Source organism: Peromyscus leucopus, chromosome 7 (genome assembly GCF_004664715.2).
Source record: "Peromyscus leucopus breed LL Stock chromosome 7, UCI_PerLeu_2.1, whole genome shotgun sequence".
Taxonomy (NCBI): domain Eukaryota; kingdom Metazoa; phylum Chordata; class Mammalia; order Rodentia; family Cricetidae; genus Peromyscus; species Peromyscus leucopus.
Genome location: NC_051069.1, coordinates 118,479,191 through 118,498,514, shown reverse-complemented (window position 1 = coordinate 118,498,514; position 19,324 = coordinate 118,479,191). Strand labels below are relative to the sequence as shown.

The window sequence follows — 19,324 nt, the reverse complement described above, 5'->3', positions numbered from 1 at the left end:
CCTTCATAAGTTTTATTTTCCTAGGCTTTTGATGAAAATAAATAGCTGTTTTCTTTTCTTTTATTTTCTTCCTTTTTTTGTTTTGTTTTTCGAGACAGGGTTTCTCTGTGTAGCTTTGTGCCTTTCCTGGAACTCACTCTGTAGCCCAGGCTGGCCTCGAACTCACAGAGATCCGCCTGGCTGTGCTTCCCAAGTGCTGGGATTAAAGGTGTGCGCCACCACTGCCTAAATAGCTCTTTTCAAACCATCCCTGAGATTGGGCACGACATATTTTAGCAAAAAGGACACTGAACACAACATAATAAGATGTGATACGTCCTTGTTAGTAGTTAGGCCATTCCAGCCCCTCATCTGTAAAGGGTTTATTAGATGCATTCTCTTGGCTCCTTTTCGGTTGAATGGTGATGATCTAATCATAATCCTAAAACAGGAAGATAGACTATTTGGCATATCCATGAGTTAAAGATAAATAACACTGTATTTATTTTTTTACAGCTGAAACTGCAGGATCCCCTGCTGACTTGTATACAACACATATGTAATTGTTGGACTCTCAGGTATGCTAACATTCATCATATACCACACCAGCTCACTTTTCTAGTTCCACATTCCTATGCCTGTTAAAGATAGTACTTTTGCATCTGAACTCCATTTTCCAACCTGTGAATGAATCTTGACTCATCATGAGATAGCGTAACTGAAGATACTCTTCAGAAAGAATGCTTTGAAATAGTATGGATCACCTGTCTATCACCTTTCACACCTCATATTAGTCCATACTTGCTGCCCTGACGGCCACCCCAGCATGGTCTTGTGCAAGGTTTTCTGTTTTTCATTGATATCTCAGGTGAATGTCATCAGCCTCTTCTGGGGAGTAACACTAAAGAAGAATGCTGATCTGCTGCACCCATGTTGTGAACAACATGCTAGGCACACTTGAGAATGACACTAAGAGAAAGAACATGGGGCTGGCACAAGCACTCTGGATTAACTGAAACTTTAGTGTAGCCTCAACATTTAGATCAAGATCTTAAAAAGGACCAAGATCTTAAAAAGGATCTGGTACTCCAATCTCAAGGCATCAAGAGAGTGGATGCTGTTCTGAGATAAATAATAGTTAAGCATAGAGCAAGGCTGTTCTTACCTCCAAGCAGGACCCAAATTAACCTTAACAAGCCCTGGATGCAATCTGTCTTAGGGAGCAGTGACACTACTACAGAGCACTCTACATCTCAATGAGCAGGCTCAGATTACAGGGAGTTTGTCCCTAGTAGACCAAGTAGTACTGCATAGGTAGTCCCACTCCAGGAAGAAACAACTCACATATGCTATCAGACTTATCCTTCAGCAAAATAAAATGTCTGCCCAACCATCCAAATATGAGTCCTACCCAATGGTTTCTAACTTTTAACTTTCTTCTTAAATCCTGTAAGACAGCTCTTCTTCTCTCCTACTATACAATCCTCTTTCCAGGAGCTCATCTGCTTCCTCATCTGCAGATGTCAATAGATCTTTACTTTGCTTATGTTTATCACTGGAAAATTATTTTACTGCCCACATTACCAGCCTTCTAGACACCAACATGCACAGGGAAGAGCTATGCTCCTGGTTGGAGTGAAAAAGGAAAGCAAAGGCAAAGGCTCATTGCCATGAAGAATGTTTTAAGATTCATTTTTTGATTGATGTGTTTGCATCTGTGTCTATGTGATAAAGTCACAGACATTTATGAACTGTCTGATATAAGCACTGGGAACTATGGTCTTTTGTAAGAGCGATAAGCACTCTTAGCTGCTGAGCCACTTCTGCAGTCCCCACTGCCAAGAGTGTTAAGTGATCTTGATTAAGAAACTTGGACCTAGTAAACTTGAAAGCAAGTTAGTGTCAGTTAGAGTCCACTTCCCCAAATACTGAGATGCTGCTGAAAGCACTCAAGAAGTGGGTTTACTTCCTAGCACAGGTTAAGTGTTTGAAATATTTGAGGGGTTGGGGATTTAGCTCAGTGGTAGAGCACTTGCCTAGCAAGTGCAAGGCCCTGGGTTCGGTACTCAGCTCTGAAAAAAAAGAAAGAAAGAAAGAAAGAAAGAGAGAGAGAGAGAGAGAGAGAGAGAGAGAGAGAGAGAGAGAGAGAGAGAGAAAGAAAGAAAGAAAGAAAGAAAGAAAGAAAGAAAGAAAGAAAGAAAGAAAAGAAAAAGAAATATTTGAGACAAAGAGTGCTCTTGGATTTCAGACTTTTCAAGTACTTTACATACATAATGAGATACTCTGGGAACAGACTAAGATACAAACATAAAAGTCTTTTATGTTTCTTATACACATTATACACATAACCTGAAGGCAATTTCCACACTATTCTTAGTGTACATACACTTGAGTGTGGTACTGTAGACTGAACCTAGGGCCTTATGCACACTAGGCAAGCATTCTACCAGTGAGCCACTTCTTCAATCTTGCTATCTGCATTGTGACTGTGACTTATCATATAAGGTCCAATGTGGAATTTTCCACTTATGGTATCTTATCAGTGCTCAAAAAGTTTTGAGGGCTAAAAAGATGGATCAGTGAATAAAGTACTTACCACATAAGCATAAAGACTGGAGTTCAGATATCTAGAGCAACATCAAAGGTACACAGACAAGCCCTGTGGCAGCGCACACCTTTAATTCCAGCACTTGGGAGGCAGAGGCAGGCAGATCTCTGTGAGTTTGAGGCCAGCCTGGTTTACTGAGCTAGTTCTGGAAGAGCTAATGCTATACAAAGAAACTTTTTAAATGTTTATAAGAAACCACCCCTCCCCACAAAAAAGTAAAGACATGACAGCAACCTGTAATTCCAGAACTCAAGAGGCCGAGACAGGATGTCTGTACCTAGGGTAAGAGGGTTAGCTAGATTAGCTGGAACTGGTGATTTTCGAATTCACTAAGACCCTACTACAATAAATAAAGAGTGATTATGAAAGACAACCAATGTCAATTTGGAGCCTCCACATGCATGTGTACATACATGAACATGTATCCACACATACACGTATACCCATACACACACAAACTAGCATATACTCATGCACAACTGAGAAAGTGTGTGCGTGTGTGCGTGCGTGTGTGTGTGTGTGTGTGTGTTGGTTTTAAGATCCTTTCAAATTTCAGATATTAGGATTAGAGATGTTCAAATCATAGTATATAGAGACTATTTAGTAAGCAGCAGAAATTCTAACTAAGAAGAATATGGCTCATAGCAGTTCTTAAAAACATTTTTAAAAAGTGTTATCCTTTCCTTAGCCATACAAGTTTCAGAAAGGATAAAAGAAATCCATAGTCTATCTTTCAAACTACTCACTATAGATTCTAACATGTGTCTTCATTCAATGTCACTGTCCGTCCATCAGCAGGATATGAGTTTTGGGGGTTGGGCATATCTCTTGCCTTATCTCCCAGAGTATGTCCTAGCATGCAGTTCAGGGATACATCTGGCTACTGATTAACTCAACACTGCCTATGGGCCCATTTGACCAGCTCACCACTGGAAAACTTTGAAGTCCAATTGTACCCTCCCCTTGCTTTTCTCCCTCCAAACCAGACTATTACCACCACCCTCTTCCTTCTCCTTTTGTTTTACTCTTTGGAGGCAGGTCTCACAGTGTAGACCAGACTGCTCTCAAACTCTCCATCCTCCTGGGATTACAGGTGTATGCCAATGACCCTTTCTCCACTGTATGAAGAAGGGAGTTGATCACACCTGCAATTCCAGCATTAAGGAGGCTGAGGTAGGAGGATGGAGAGTTTGACAACAGTCTGGTCATTGGTTTTTTCAATCCATAATTTATTCACAAGACAAAGAAATTCAATGAACAGCTAAGCATTCATTTTCTTGGCTAAGGAAAGGATAACACTTTTTAAAAATGTTTTTAAGAACTGCTATGAGCCATATTCTTCTTAGTTAGAATTTCTGCTGCTTACTAAATAGTCTCTATATACTATGATTTGAACATCTCTAATCCTAATATCTGAAATTTGAAAGGATCTTAAAACCAACACACACACACACACACACACACACACACACGCACGCACACACGCACACACTTTCTCAGTTGTGCATGAGTATATGCTAGTTTGTGTGTGTATGGGTATACGTGTATGTGTGGATACATGTTCATGTATGTACACATGCATGTGGAGGCTCCAAATTGACATTGGTTGTCTTTCATAATCACTCTTTATTTATTGTAGTAGGGTCTTAGTGAATTCGAAAATCACCAGTTCCAGCTAATCTAGCTAACCCTCTTACCCTAGGTACAGACATCCTGTCTCGGCCTCTTGAGTTCTGGAATTACAGGGTGCTTATGGAGTACAACAGCCTCACTGCCTGACAGCACTCCTGAGCCATCCTAAGACAGGCACCCCTGGTGACTTCTTGCTTCAGAAATTCTATCTGAACAAACACAAGAGGGCTCTGGAGAGAGGAAAAAGAAAAAGATGGAGTACTCCTCTTAAACATGAGATAAAAGGTCCTATGACACAATGGCTTCTTCTAATGTCCTCACCTTTCATTTACATAAATAAGATAAATATCAACAGACAGAGCATAGGACCTAGAAGGCCCTTAATTACTTCTGTCTGTCTCCTTCCAAACATGTGGGTTCCAGTGAACTGTTATGTTGGCATTCACCAGAATGCTCACAGAAGCCCTTCCATCCTGGTGAGGCTACCCTTTTCCTCCCATTGTCCAGCCTCATTAAAAGCAGGACTCCTAGAAAGATTCTCAGGAGTTGGCCCCATGCAAATATATGGAAAGAATAAGGTTCAGCTTGGCAAGATTCAAGCATGTCATAGTACCTGCTTGAAGCAAGACATCCTGGCACTGTGCCATCTCCCTTAGGCTCTCAATTCTGACTGCAAAGAATTAATCGAAGCCCCACCATGTTCCTTACACAGAAGTTCTTCCTTTTTGCTGATTTTCAGAATGCTGAAAATTCAAACATTTTAAACCATATTGTCTCTCTAGATCATGGTTTTGACAAAGTTCGTGTATAGTGGTGCTGTACACCTTTAATCCTAGCAGAGGTGGAGCAGGAAGATCTCTATGAGTTTGAGTCCAGCCTGGTCTACATAGCAAGTTCCAGGGCATCCAAGGCTACACAGTAAGATCCTATCTCAAACAAAACAAAACCTTATCTCTCTGGCACATGGTTTAATAAAAATTGCTGCTGGGTGGTAGTGGCACACACCTTTAATACCAGCACTTGGGAGGCACAGCAAGGCAGATCTCTGTGAGTTCAAGGTCAGCCTGGTCTACAGAACAAGATCCGGGACAGGCACCAAAACTACACAGAGAAACCCTGTCTAGAAAAAAATAAAATAAAATTTAAATAAATAAATAAATAGCTAGGTGGCAACCTCTGAAAACAGGAAATAAAACATTAAAAATAAACAAAAGATCTTTTCCTTGAGGTATACCAGTGTTTAAACAGAAGAGAGAGACACTTTTAGAAGCTCAGTCATTCATTTACAAAACACTCAGGGCATCACTGAAGGTAAGCACTGTGGATACAGGAGGGAGACACAGACCAGCTCCCATGGAATGCCCCAATCATACCTTCTCTGTGGTACTACCTGAAGGCCAAGTAGGCACTAGATTAAGAAAATGAGACTCCTCCAGACAACCCAGGAATTTGCCTTGAGGTTAAAGGCAAACAGGTGGGTCTCAGTTGAAGTCGCTTATAAACCTGATTTACTCCAGGAGTAACCCAGAATCCAATGCCCTCCAGATTTGATTTCTAAATCAGTGAGATCTGACTCTACCTCTAAATAACAGCAAACAAGGTATGCTCAATTCAGATATGACACCTTTGTCTCTAAGGAATCATGGCCATGGTAGTGACCTCCCCCTTGCTCAGTAACTGAAGGTAAGGCTATCATCTCCTCTGCAGTGCTAGTGTCTGGTCTGTGGGAGATAACAGAGAAAAACTGAAGGTCAATCATTGTAGAATGAACAAGCCAAGGGACTCTTGAGAAGCTCACAGTCTGATGTGATCAACCCTCCAGAGCACTATAGGGATGCTGGAGGGACAGCACTCATACTGCTAGGGAGAGGATGTGGTGGTTTGATCAAGAACGACCCCCACAGACTCATATATTTGAATGCTTAGTCACTAGGCAGTGGAACTCTTTGACAAAGGATTAGGAGGTATGGCCTTGTTGGAGGAAGTTTGTCATTGGGGATGGGCTTTGAGGTTCCAAAAGCCCCTCTCTCTGCTTCTCTCTGCCTACAGATCAGGATGTAGCTCTCAGCTACTGTTCCAGCACCAGCCTACAGATTGCCATGCTCCCTGCTATGATGATAATGGACTAATCTCTGAAACTGTAAGCAAGCCCCCAATTAGGTGCTTTCCTTTATAAGAGTTGCCTTGATCGGTATGTCTCTTCACAGCAATAGAACAGTGACTATGACAGAGACATAACTGGGAAAACTCAGAAAAGATAAGCAGAGGTCCTTTTATTGATGGGAAGAGGGTTTGCGGTGAAGAAAGCATCCACAGAGGGACGCACTGCCAAGACTGGAGTTATGAAAACTTTTCAGATGTTCTGGAAACCACAAATACACTTGCATAACAAGGACTGAGGAGATTGATGTGGGCCATCAGGAAATAAGGCTGGAGAAGTCAGTAAGAAGCTAACTACTTAAGGGTCTGAAGAAGGTGAACAGGGGTCCCATGCCAGAGGAAGATGAAATGGAGTCAAATTTGCATTCAAACATGCCTTGTCAGGATCTTCTGGAAAAAGCACTGGGGCAACACAGGCAGTATGGAGACCAACACAAGTCTCTGTCAGTTGGCTGGCAAGAGAAAGACATGAACTAAGCTGCTCGCCATGGAAAATAGAGACTGATGGAGATATTCCAAAGTAAAGTGATGACAACGGAGTGGAGAAGATGAGAGCAAGAGGTACATAGATCCCTCTGAAATGTGTACATTTTTAAAACAGGCACAAGGGTAGGAATTCTCATTAGGAGGCTGGAGGGATGGCTCAGTGGGTAAACACACTTGCTGTGAGCATGAGGGCTTGAGTTTGAGGACCCAGAACCCATGTAAGCCAGGTAATTTAGTTTCTTTAATCCCAGTGTTGCTATGATGAGATGAGAAGCAGAGACAAGAGAATCCCCAGAAGCTCACAGGCCAGCTATCACAGCAAGACCCCATCTCAAACAAGCCGAAAGGTGAGAAGTGATACCCAAAGCTATCCCTGGCTGTCCACCCAGGTGCTTCTGCAAACATGCACATGCACAAAAACAGTTTTTCAAAAGGAAAGAAATTCTCATTAAGGATTGACCAGCAGGTAAATCTCTGGAAGAGAAAACAAAAGTCCCCAGAGAGAGTGATCAATATGAGATTCATTGCATAACAACCCTAATATCTAGGAGAGATAAGCCGTTTTCAAATTTAAATATACTGATTGTACTAAGATAATTCTAACTACAAAGCTTAATCTGATTTTCTTAATGAAGTCTAAGATGAAAAGAAAACATTTTTTGAGACAGGGTTTCTCTGTGTAGCCCTGGCTGTCTTGGAACTCTGTAGACCAGGCTGGCCTCGAACTCACAGAAATCTGCCTGCCTCTGCCTCCGTAGTGCTGGATTAAAGGCATGTGCCACCACCACCTGGCTTTTTTTTTTCTAAATTTATTTATTTTTATTTTATGTAGATTGGTGTTTTTGCCTGCATGTTTGAAGATGTCGGATCCCCTGGAACTCCAGTTACAAATAGTTGTCAGCTGCTGTGTGGGGGCAGGGAATTGAACCCAGGTCCTCTGGAAGAGCAGCCAGTGTTCTTAACCACTGTGCCATCTCCTAGGCCCCAAGAAAACATTTATTTTTTTTATTTTATTTTATTTGTTTGTTTGTTTGTTTGTTTTTTTGTTTATTTTTGGTTTTTCGAGACAGGGTTTCTCTGTGTAGCTTTATTGCCTGTCCTGGATCTCGCTCTGTAGACCAGGTTGGCCTCAAACTCACAGAGATCCACCTTGCTCTGCCTCCCTAGTGCACCACCATGGCCTGGCAAAAACATTTTTAATACACTTGATTCTGTTATCTTCTTGGAATGTCTTTATCGGAGCTGTCAAATATCGAGATTGTGGAAACAGGATTTCTCATACTTACACAAATAGCACTGTCTATATGATCAGCTTAAGGGAAAAGGTTCTGCTTCAAAAGTACAATTTCTTAGAAGAATAAAGACAAAGAAAGAAGGAAACCAAGGTACACTTCTGACTGGCTGTGCCCTAGAGTTTAAGGGACAACCCCCACCGCTCAGAATGCCACCCAAGGCCTCCCTGTTGTCCTTTTCCCATTCCATGATAGCCTGTATGAGCCAGAGGAAGCTCCCAGTGGAAGCCAGGGCTTAGGTGAACAGGCTTCAACACTTACAGGCCCTGTCAGGTTACACTATTCTTACCTGTATACGATTCTTTCCTTCTGTAAATCTTCCAAGCCACAGCACAGCTCTGCAGCATAGAACACAGCTCTCGGCTCCTCAAAGCCAGGATTGCCCAGGTTGTAAATGTGGTACTTCAAATCCCCTCCATTCATAATGGTTAGCACCAAACACAAGGAATCCTTGGTTTCATAAGTGTAGGCTAAACTAACCTAAAGACAACAGCATCATAAAAAACAATATACAAAAAAAAATCTGCTTGTTTACTCTTGACTTATTCTTTTTGCTAACAATAACCTCAATTATCTGTTAGGTTTATAATTAGAACACCCAAACACTATGTGCTTCAGAGAAGTACACACCACACATCATGTCTCTGGACCTTTACTTAGCCATGTGCTCACTGAAGCTCTGCATAGAAAGTGAATAGTTGGATACTGATTTCTCCACACTGTAGTCTGACTGAGTGACACTAAGAACTTCTGAGTGCACCTGCATTCAGCAGTTCTGGCAAGAGCTTGCTGCTCCACACTCTTTCAACATTTGGTGATGTTGATCTTTTTGGTTTGAGCAAAGATGGTCAAGTACAATGGCTTCTGATTATGTCATTTTGTTGTTGCTTTGTGATGCTGAACCATATCTTCAATCCTTAGTTTTGGAAGACTGGTTTCATTATATAGCCTAGGTTGGTCTCTAACTTATTATATAGCTGGGGCTAGCCTTGAACTGTAATTCTTGTTTTAACCTGCAATGAATACCCTCCATAGTTTTTCATAAATTTATTAGTCAGTTGCAGCCTTTTTTATGAAACACCTTTATGCTTTTTGTTTTCTTTTGCTTTTTGAAGAAATGAAGTTTTCCCAGGCTGGCCCTGAGCTCCTGGGATCAAGTGATCCTCCTACCACAGTTTTCTAAGCAGCTGGGATTGCAGGTGCATCCGGTCAAAAGCAATATTACTTCTCCTCTTTCTCCTCTTCCTGTTAGTTGGACCTAGTGCCTCATATCTGTCAGGCAAGTACTCTCCCCCAGAGCTACATACCCAGACCCTGGTAAGTTTTTCCTCATTTTCTATAGTCTTGTATGACAATTCAAACACAAACATACACATGCACACATGAACTCACACTGCTGGGATATAGGTTGTGATTATACTTAACTCATTTAATCTCTAGATCAACTGAGAAGAGGCAGCATCTTCACAACACTGGATCACTCAGTCTGGGAACACGTTCCCCTCTCTGTTGAGGCATTCTTTAATTTCTTATAACAGCATCTTACATTTCTAAGTGTAGAGGTCCTGCCTATTTTGTTCGACTTTTGCCTCGACTGTGATGACTCTTGGTGCTACTAAAAATGTTATTAATACACTTTTCATTTACAGGCTGGGGAGATGGTTCAATGGATAAGAGTGCTGGCTATGTTGAAATGAGGACCTGAGTTTTGACCCCAGTTTAAAAAAAGAAAGAAAGAAAAAAGAAGAAAAAAAAGCTGGGCATGGCCATGAATACCTGTAATCCCAGTCCCAGGGTGGAGGGGAAAAAGAAGGATTGATGAAGCTTGCTGGCCAGCTAGCCTAACTGGAAAAAAACAAACAATAAACAAACCAGCAAATTCCAGGTTCAGTGAGAGACTATGTCTCAAGAAAATAAGGTGAAGGGTAATAGAGCAGAACATTCAATGTATTCCTCTGGCCCACGTAAGAATGTACATGGGAGCCAGGGTAGTGGCGCCTGCCTTTAATCCCAGCACTCTGGAGGCAGAGGTGGGTGGATCTCTGTGAGTTCAAGGCTAGCCAGGTCAACAGAGCAAGTTCCAGGACAGGCTCCAAAGTTATACAGAGAAACCCTGTCCCCCTCCCCCCCCAAAAAAAACAAAAATAAAAAAGAATATACACAAGTATGTATTTGGTATATACTTACATGTACAGACAGACAGACAGACATATGCACACACGCCCACCTCCTAATTGCTTGTGGCTGATTCACTTCTGGTCATTTAGTTAAATCTTATGTTGGTTATCTAAAAAGTGTAGGCTTGCCTCCACATGGTTACATTGTTCAAAAATACAATCTTTTACTCCTTTACCTCTTTCTCTAGCTCTAATTCTAATCTAATTTAACCCTAACTCCTTTCCTTTATTTTGTTGCACTGGCTAGAATTGCCAATACAATATGAAGTAGAGATAATGAGAGTGGGTGTCCTAGACATGGGGGCAGGCATTCCAATAGCTCCACATGATAAATGATGTGTACTAGAAAGTAAAGCTAGTTTGCTTAGAACTCTTGACATTTTGGTTGTAAGCTTAGCCTTTAATGGCTGAACCATTTTTCCAGCCTTGCTTAGAACTCTTAATTATAAATGGGACCTGGATTTTAATAAAAGCTTTCCTTACAACTATTAAAATGACTATATGGTTCCCCCTTTATTCTAGTAATATAATAAATAATGTTAATTGATTTTCATGTCTTGAATGAATCCAACTTGGTCAACATTTTTTATTAAACCCTAGGAGAGTAAAGTTGCAGGTAGAAGGGAGAGGGTTGAGAATGAGGAAGGTGGGATGACGTATCCACAGCATCCATGCTGTCCACTTCATCATCAGCTAACATATGTTGGGCCAGAGTTAAAATGAATGGTATTTCTCATTCATGCTTCAAGAAATAAAGACCCTTACTTTCTCCCCTCCTGTGAATGAGTATCCATCCTACATATACTTAATGCATATTAAATAATACTGAGAACCATTTATCAGGCCAGCCTTGATCTAGATACCAGGAACCAGTGGCAAACAAGACACCAAAGGGTTCTGCTTTTCTATCCTGTAAACATTAGACAGTGAAGCACAGAATGACTAATGCAGAAATAGAAAGCAGTGATATTCAAGGATGAACAGAGGTGGTGGCCATATTCCAGATAGAGGGCACACCCAGCTCCCAGGCCTGATGGGACATCTTGGTTAGCTGAGTGGTGACCTGCAGGAGCCTGGTGCCTTAGTGCCTGAGAAGATGGAACAGAGTTAATTTTCACTCTCAGTGTGAAGATGACCATAGGACAGTTAGTGTAGAAAAGTGTAGACAATTTAATTCCTTCACAGATTATTGCTTCATGGGGAACAGACAGCAAGGGGCAAGTGTAGACAGAGATGGGAACTCAGGAAAGGGTACTGCTGCATAGATGAGGTGGCAGTGGGAAGGACCATGATTCAAGGGTAGAGAACCTGCCAATGATTCATTGTAAACAGGACAAAAAAAAAAAAAAACAGAATCACAGATAAAATGAAATATGTCTAGGTTCTTTGGAAGAAGCTAAAAATATAGAAACAAAATTATGTTGTGTCATAAGCCATAACTACTTATATCCTTCTCATAAAGCTAAATTTGAGGTTTTTATGTTTCAACGTAGTACAACATGTTTAAATAGCTCTAAGATGCGTGTATTTTATTAAAGACTATCATTTCACTCCATGCAAAACTGTCATAATAAACACATAGAGTCATTCTACTAAACACAGATGCTGGCTATGAAGAGGTGCTGGTTTGGAACATCTGTCTCTACAAAGCAGATAATCTTGATACCAAGAAATAGATGGCTTCAATGAAATAAATTTTAACACTAGAAGACATCTTATCACCATCGTTCATCCTCTGGCTTAACGAGTCTTCATACTTCAAAAGATGCTCCACAGAATATCTAAGTAGGAGTGGGGAAACCACACTATATGACACAGAGCCTACAACCTGGGATCACTCCTCTGTTTCACACCACTCCACTCCATCTTCAGTTCTTATCTGCAAGAGTGAGGGTGAAATTTGAAAGCTCCTACAATTGGAGTATGGTAGTTGAAGGTCCAGTGGCAAACACTTCAGGTGCAGAAAATAAAAATAAAGAAAATCAAAGGATGGAAAAGAGACTGATATCAGAGAGGAGAGGACGCCCACTTTAGAAGGACTAGAAAAAGAACCTTCAAGTACCTCAAAGTCACCATGCTGATGGGCTAGAGCTGATCAACGGGAGGCAGCTAACACATGAGCTTGGCTATCATAGGGGATTAGGAATCATCAAGGTGTGAACAAGCCCTGACAGCACAGGATGGTGGACAGCATAAAACTGGTAACAAGTCACAGATCGATAGCAGGATCAGCACTGCCCTATGCTTGCCAAGCTAGAATAAGAGGGACACCATTGTAAAATGAAATTATTTCCAAGAGGGCACAGCACAACTCCACAAAAACTCAGTGAAGAAACACAGCACCTGAGTCCATGACTCGAATGAGAGTTTATGTGCTGACCAAAATGCTATGATTCAAACGACATACAAGGGAAGACCGTGATGGTTAAGTTTTGTCACCTTGATAGGATTTAGAATCACCTAGAAGACAGACTCTGTCTGGTAAAGTGTTTCCAGAAAGGTTTAACTGAGGAAAGACCTATCGTGAACATTGGAGGCACCATCCCAGGGCCTGGGGTCACATACTTAATAAATGGAGAAAACAAGCTCACACCAGCATTCTTATCTCTGTTTCCTGATGCACATGTAATGTGACTAGCCACTGTATATTCTGGATGCCATGTCTTGTCTGACATGATAGGCTGTATCCCTTCTCAAACTGTGAGCCAAAATAAACCCTTCCTACTTAAATTGCTTTAGACACAAATTTTTTGTTTGTTTTGTTTTTCAAGACAGGGCTTCTCTGTGTAACCCTGGCTGTCCAGGAACTCACTCTATAGACCAGGGTGACCTGGAACTCACAGAGATTTACCTGCCTCTGCCTCCAATGTGCTGGGATCAAAGGCGTGCATCACCACCACCCAGCCCTGGACAAGCATTTTATCACAGCAACAAGAAAAGTAACTGATACCATAACTAAAATAAAATACTTACTACAAATCTACTATGCAATTTTTCTAAGATTCTTTTTTCATTCATAGCCAGAGTTTCACCTTTCCTCTTCTTTATTCTTTTTTTTTCTAGTTTTTTGCAGGCATACATTTTTCCTGTAGCTCGTACTTGACAGGCACAAACCTAATTTAAGGGGGGGAAAAAGGATTATATATCTGACATTTTTAGGGTATATGAAGTGAACTGTTTTCTCTATGATAATCTTCCCTGGTAAAGGCTGGACACAGCATGTGATAAGCCAAGGCCATTTGGGTATTGATAACTGGAAGTTTTCAGCTGGATCTTCCTCTGACTCCCACTTTCTTGTCAATAGTAGCTGTTGGGAGTAAAGTGAATGAAACAGTGTGCTTTATCGAGATGCAAATGGAACTGTTTTTGTGTGTGATCATGTTGAGTCTATTTAAGGATGTCCTGATATGTCTTTAGATTCTTATAAAAGCAAAACTTAGAATATAAAATTTGAATAATTCTGAAATTTTTTTTAAATTAAAAAGTTCAAGGTTAGGCACAATGGCTTCATGTCCTGAGGAAGTTAAAGCAGGGACCATCACTCTCCTGCCAAAGATGAAGTCAAGATGGTGACGCAAGATCACACAACTGGAAATGGCAAAAAGGATTTGACCTTGGGCTTGTACAGCTCTGAAGTACACCCTCTTCTCACCACACTGTGCTACCTTTGGAACCAGCCATGAACCCAAATGATTTCCACTGTGTTTGCCCCAAGAAGCTGGAGATTGACTTTACAGCACTTAGAGCATAAGCAAAAGAATTACTGTTGGCAAAATAAGTAAATTATGTTGTTGTTACTGTTTTAAAGCTTAAAGCAGAAGTACATTTTGCTCAAAGATCCACCTTCATTTCAAGTTGCCTCAAATTATTCTCAAAATGCACAATAAGGGGCTAGAGAGATGGCTCAGAGGTTAAGAGCACTGGCTGCTCTTCCAGAGGTCCTGAGTTCTATTCCCAGCAACCACATGGTGGCTCACAACCATCTATGAAATCTGGTGCCCTCTTCTGGCCTGCAGGCACATATATAGGTAGAATGCTGTATACATAATAAATAAATAAATAAATAAATAAATAAATAAATAAATCTTTTTTAAAAAGCTTTAAAATGCACAATAAGGAGATAAGTGTATGGGCAAAGTTGATACATTACATGAGCTCATGTTTGTGGATGACTGGCTACCTTTCTAACATAATTACTAGCATAACTGGCACAGGTTACTCACCTCTCCAAATCCGCCTTTTCCTAGAACTCTGTAATATCTGAACGTGTTCTTTGTTACTGGCTGCCTAACCAATTAAAAAAAAAGTTTCAGATCTCACATTGCACTGTTATTTTAAAATAGAAAAGCCAACCTAGAGTTGGTGTTAATCTTATCTGTTGGCCCATGTTGTCTGAAACAGAGTGCCTAAGACAAAGGTGTCTATGGTCAGGAATCACAGCTCTCAACTTTTTACTCAGAGAAACAACCACACTTAAATTTATTAAAGTCACTGACGCAAAACATAGAACAGTTCAATTACCCTCTCTAATTTAAGATTAGTATACAAGCAGCCCATTCTAGGAAATACTTGTGTTTACAGCTCATGGATCAATTTTGGCATACTTTACAACCTGTCAAAAGGCTGCTGAGGAAAACTACATAAACATAGTACACTTTCCTTTAAGTAAAGTACCTCAAAATGTAACTTCTCAAAAAAAGAAAGAAAGAAACACACACATGTATATATATGCATGCATGCTGGATGTGGTGGCACATACCTTTAATCCCAGTACTCAGGAGGCAGAGGCAAGCAGATCTCTGTTTAAGGCCAGCCTGGTCTACATAGAAAGTTCCAAGCCAACCAGACAACATAATGAAACCTCATCTCAAAAGGGGAGGGGTATTGTCAACTATTAGTTTTTAAAAATAGTTGTTTTAGGAATAATAATCACAAGAGTACTAATAGCAGCTAATATGTTGGTGGTATTTCTTTTGTGCACCATACACTGGGCTACACATTGCACATGCATCACCTAGTAAGAATAAAGCAGCATAGGATATTGTGGTGGTTTGAATTAAAATGGCCCCCATAGGCTCATGTGTGCTGCCATGCTTCCCATCATGATGATATTGGATTAAACCTCTGAACTGTAAGCCAGCCCCAATTAAATGTTTTTCTTTTATAAGAGTTGCTGTGGTCATGGTTGTGGTGATATTTTATATGTTAATAAATAAAGTTTGCCTGGAAATCAGAGGTCACATAGAGACCCATAAACAGAAGTCAGGCATTGGTAGCACACGTCCTTAATCCAATCACATGGCAGGCAGAGTTTCTGTGTGGTAAAAGACACAGCCAAGCTGGTGACACGAGCCTTTAATCCTAGTGCCAACCATAGAGACCTGGAGGTGTGTATAGACAGGGAGTGACAAGGAAGTGATGAGGCTAGGCTTAGAGCCAATGAGAAGGCAGAATAGGAAAGCAACAAAAGCTCAGGTTAAACAGGAAGAAGCTCTCTCTGTGGAAGCTACAGCGTGGTGGTAAGCTAAGGCTAGTCGTGGCTATTCATTATTTCTCAGATCTCTTCGGCTATTACTCCTGTGTTTGGCTCTGTGTTTCTTATTTAAAAAGACTGTTTCGAAATTCGTCTACACATGGTGTTTCTTCACAGTAGTAGACACCCTAACTAAGATATAGACATAAGTATCTCTGTACAGAAAAAAAGGATCTATAGCTCATAGTGGTTAAGTCACTTGCCTAATGCCTCACAGCTAGTAAGAATTTGAACAGAGGCTTACACTGCAAAGTTTCAACTACTACATTGAATTACTTCAAAGCCATTTAAAAGAGTGAGAGAGAGAACAGGGTCCACTGAATCAGAAGAAATTATATAGCATTCCACCTACTAAAGATTTCTAGAATGTAAAATAATACATACAACTCAAGATTCCCAGTAGTATTGTGATAGGTAGAAAACTGACCTGAGCATCAAATAGTAAGCAATGTAAAAAGCTACTTTTATTTAGTATTAAATTAAAACCTACCTTTCCAGCCATTTCCATTGTAAAAATCGACAGAAGTATATACTGTCTTGGTATTCTTCAAATGGTGTTTCACTCAAATAGGTATAGACAATTCTAGAAAAGATTTTATGCAATTATATACATTTATCATGTAAGCATATGATATCTGTGTCATAGTTAAGAATTATCCACTAACAAAGGTGGTTTATACACAATTTAGTATACAGAATTTGCTGTTATAGATGTCCATAGATTCTGGTGTTATCAGTGAACATACAAATTACTTAAAAGAAAGGGAGTCCTTTACTCTCTGAAAGTCAGACGTTCTTTTTTATGTGTATGAACAAGACAAATAATAATTCAAGAAAGAGAGTCCATCAGTAATGGGGCTTGGAAAATGGCTCAGTCAGTAGAGTGCTGTGTAGCCATGAGGACCTAAGTTTGGATCCCCAGAAACCACATTAAAAGGCAGGGTTGGTTGTGTATATCTGAAATTCCTAGCACTTGGGAGGTAGAGATGAGAGGATCAGGAAATCATAGATGTCTTTGACTACATAGTGAGATCAAAGTTAGCCAGGGAAGGTTAGCCAGGGCTACCTGAGAACCTCTCTTAAAAGCTAAATGTTGCAACCTCAGTGCTTGGTAGTATGTGTAGGGGAGTAAAAACCAAAAGATCCTGAGGGGTTTGCGGGCCAGGTAGTCTAGTCAAAACAGCCATGTCCATATTCAGGGAGAGACCCTGTCTCAAATAATAAGATGGAACACAACTAAAGACAACACTCAATAGTGACCTCTGGCATCCACACATGCACACACGTACAAACAACTATATCTACTACATACAAACATACAAGAATGTGGGAATAGGAAGATAATAATTTAAAAGGCATTCAAACTGGGCAATGGTGGTACATGCCTTTAATCCCAGCACTTGGGAGGCAGAGGCAGGTGGATCTCTGTGAGTTCAAGGCCAGCTTAGGCTACAGAGTGAGTTCCAAGGAAGGCGCAAAGCTACACAGAGAAACCCTGTCTCAAAAAACAAACAAACAAACAAACAAACAAAAACAAATAAACAAAAAACAACAAAAAGGCATCCAAGGTGTGTGCATAAGTGTGTATTTCAGGAGAAAGTCAACCTTTTATCAATAAAACAAAAGTGCTTAAATGTACAGTAATTGTCCTATGGTGGGAAATAATATATATTACACTATCTTTTTTTGAAGTGAAAATCACCTAATAAATTATTTTATGCTACATATTTCTTTGTGTGCATTATGTCTATATTGTGTACGCATGTGCATGTGTGTATGCGGTACATTGACTGACCACTAAACCCTTGGTCTCCACCCCTGATGCTGGGTTTATAGGCACAATTAGTCATATTGGGCTTTTATATGAGTAGAGGAGAGTTGAACTCAGGTCCTCTTGCTTTAACAGCAAATGTTCTTTAAACACTGGACCATCTCCTTACACTACATATTTCTTTGAGAAATTATATGAAATTAGCCCTGTCTCTTGGATTTTATTTATAATTCTATTATAGGAGTATTAAAATTCATACTTGGAGGACTTGGAATATGGTTCAGTGGTAGAGTGCTTACATAACATCTAACATTCTGGATTCAATCCCTAACAGCACAAAAATGAAACAAGGGCAGGTACACTACTTCTAAGACAACAGGGCCGACAGAGCTACTGGGACAAGGCACAATGTATACAGATCACTTTGGTGGGGGAGGAAATGATCTGAAGCCTTCTGAAGAAGGTGGGGATACGGATTGAAGCATTACAGAAGTTACCCAGATATTGCAAAAGGGGAAGTACTCAAGCACAGAGTCCAAATGGAAAAATACTGTGGTTTGTTGATGAAATTGGTAGTAGGAATTGAAGAGGCTTTGGAAATTCTCCCACGATTTCTTCTGAGTTTTAGAATCTGAGCCAGTCACATGATTTCTGTCTTACTTTATTTTTAAAGAGGTAATTCATATGTTCTTGATAATGAGGATCCCCTCTGGGTACTGTGGCCTTCACATTCACAGGGGTGTGCACTAGTAAATAGGTATCTAGCACTGAGACATACTGTGCTTTTCTGAAACTTCCTTCATGAGCAGATAGGCGGGTTCCCAACCACAGGACATACAATATTATTTTTCTCAAAGGTAGTGGAATGTCTGTTTCTTATTTACTAAAAAAATATAACCCACAAAATAAAAGCTTTTCAGCCTCAGGCATTTTCAGAATGAAGGTGGGATTTTCAGAATGAGAATGGTGTCCTCATAGTTTCAGTGTGAATACTCCACAGGAAGTTCTTTAGGCCAGCCCGTGTTTTCCAATGACTCAAAGAGGCTTGTCCCTGTCTCTAGGAAACTTTCCTTAGATGTTACCTTCTCTCATGATTGATATCTTTGCAAAAATTGTACAAACCAAGCTGATGTGTGTCATTGAGGAATATGTCCATGTGAGGGTGTCAGCTGATCTGTCCTCAAGTAATATGACTCCTATATGTAAGCTACAGCAGAAAGTCACCTGGAGGACAGTACAGAAGTCAAAATCACCAGAATGCCTACTTAGGCAAGTCCTGCCTTAGCCATTCACAAGCAGGGGGGCTGAGGTAAATCATCCAATTTCTATGGCCTCAGTTTCTCGAGTGAGTAGTAAATCATGTCCATGAGGGACAAATGGAATAATATTTGCAAAGTAACTAATCTGCAGTTGTCATTACCACTTCATGCCTCTTAGTGCACGTATGACAGGAAGAGTTCATGACTCACCCCCAGTAGAGGAATTTAAAAGACAATAAAGTATAAAGTACAGGTCTCTCCTGGTGTCTCTGAAATCAAGAAAAAGGAAAAGTTTTATGTTTAACCACAATGTCCTAGGTGTGTAGTGAAGAAAGAGACAAGACTATATGCCTTCTCTATTTTCGATACCAGAGAATAAAACAAACAGAACAAACATGCTGTGGGACGGTCTGTATGTCAAATCTGT

At 40.4% G+C, this 19,324-nt stretch overlaps 1 protein-coding gene across 11 annotated transcripts in view; it reads right to left on the bottom strand.

Annotated features, from left to right (window-relative positions):
- The window catches only part of Grk4 (G protein-coupled receptor kinase 4), a 113,204-nt gene that overhangs the window by 26,697 nt on the left and 67,183 nt on the right, over positions 1-19,324 (bottom strand). For 7 of the 11 annotated variants that reach the window (XM_028870833.2, XM_037208179.1, XM_028870832.2 and 4 more), the window contains exons 6-9: positions 16,358-16,450; positions 14,558-14,621; positions 13,308-13,448; positions 8,447-8,637 (exon numbers count right to left, since the gene is read on the bottom strand). In XM_028870833.2, coding sequence (XP_028726666.1) covers positions 8,447-8,637; positions 13,308-13,448; positions 14,558-14,621; positions 16,358-16,450 — 489 coding nt within the window. Of the gene's footprint in view, positions 1-8,446; positions 8,638-13,307; positions 13,449-14,557; positions 14,622-16,357; positions 16,451-19,107; positions 19,154-19,324 lie in introns of those variants that run through there. The other 4 variants (XM_028870840.2, XM_037208185.1, XM_028870839.2 and 1 more) reach the window with 4 other exon arrangements.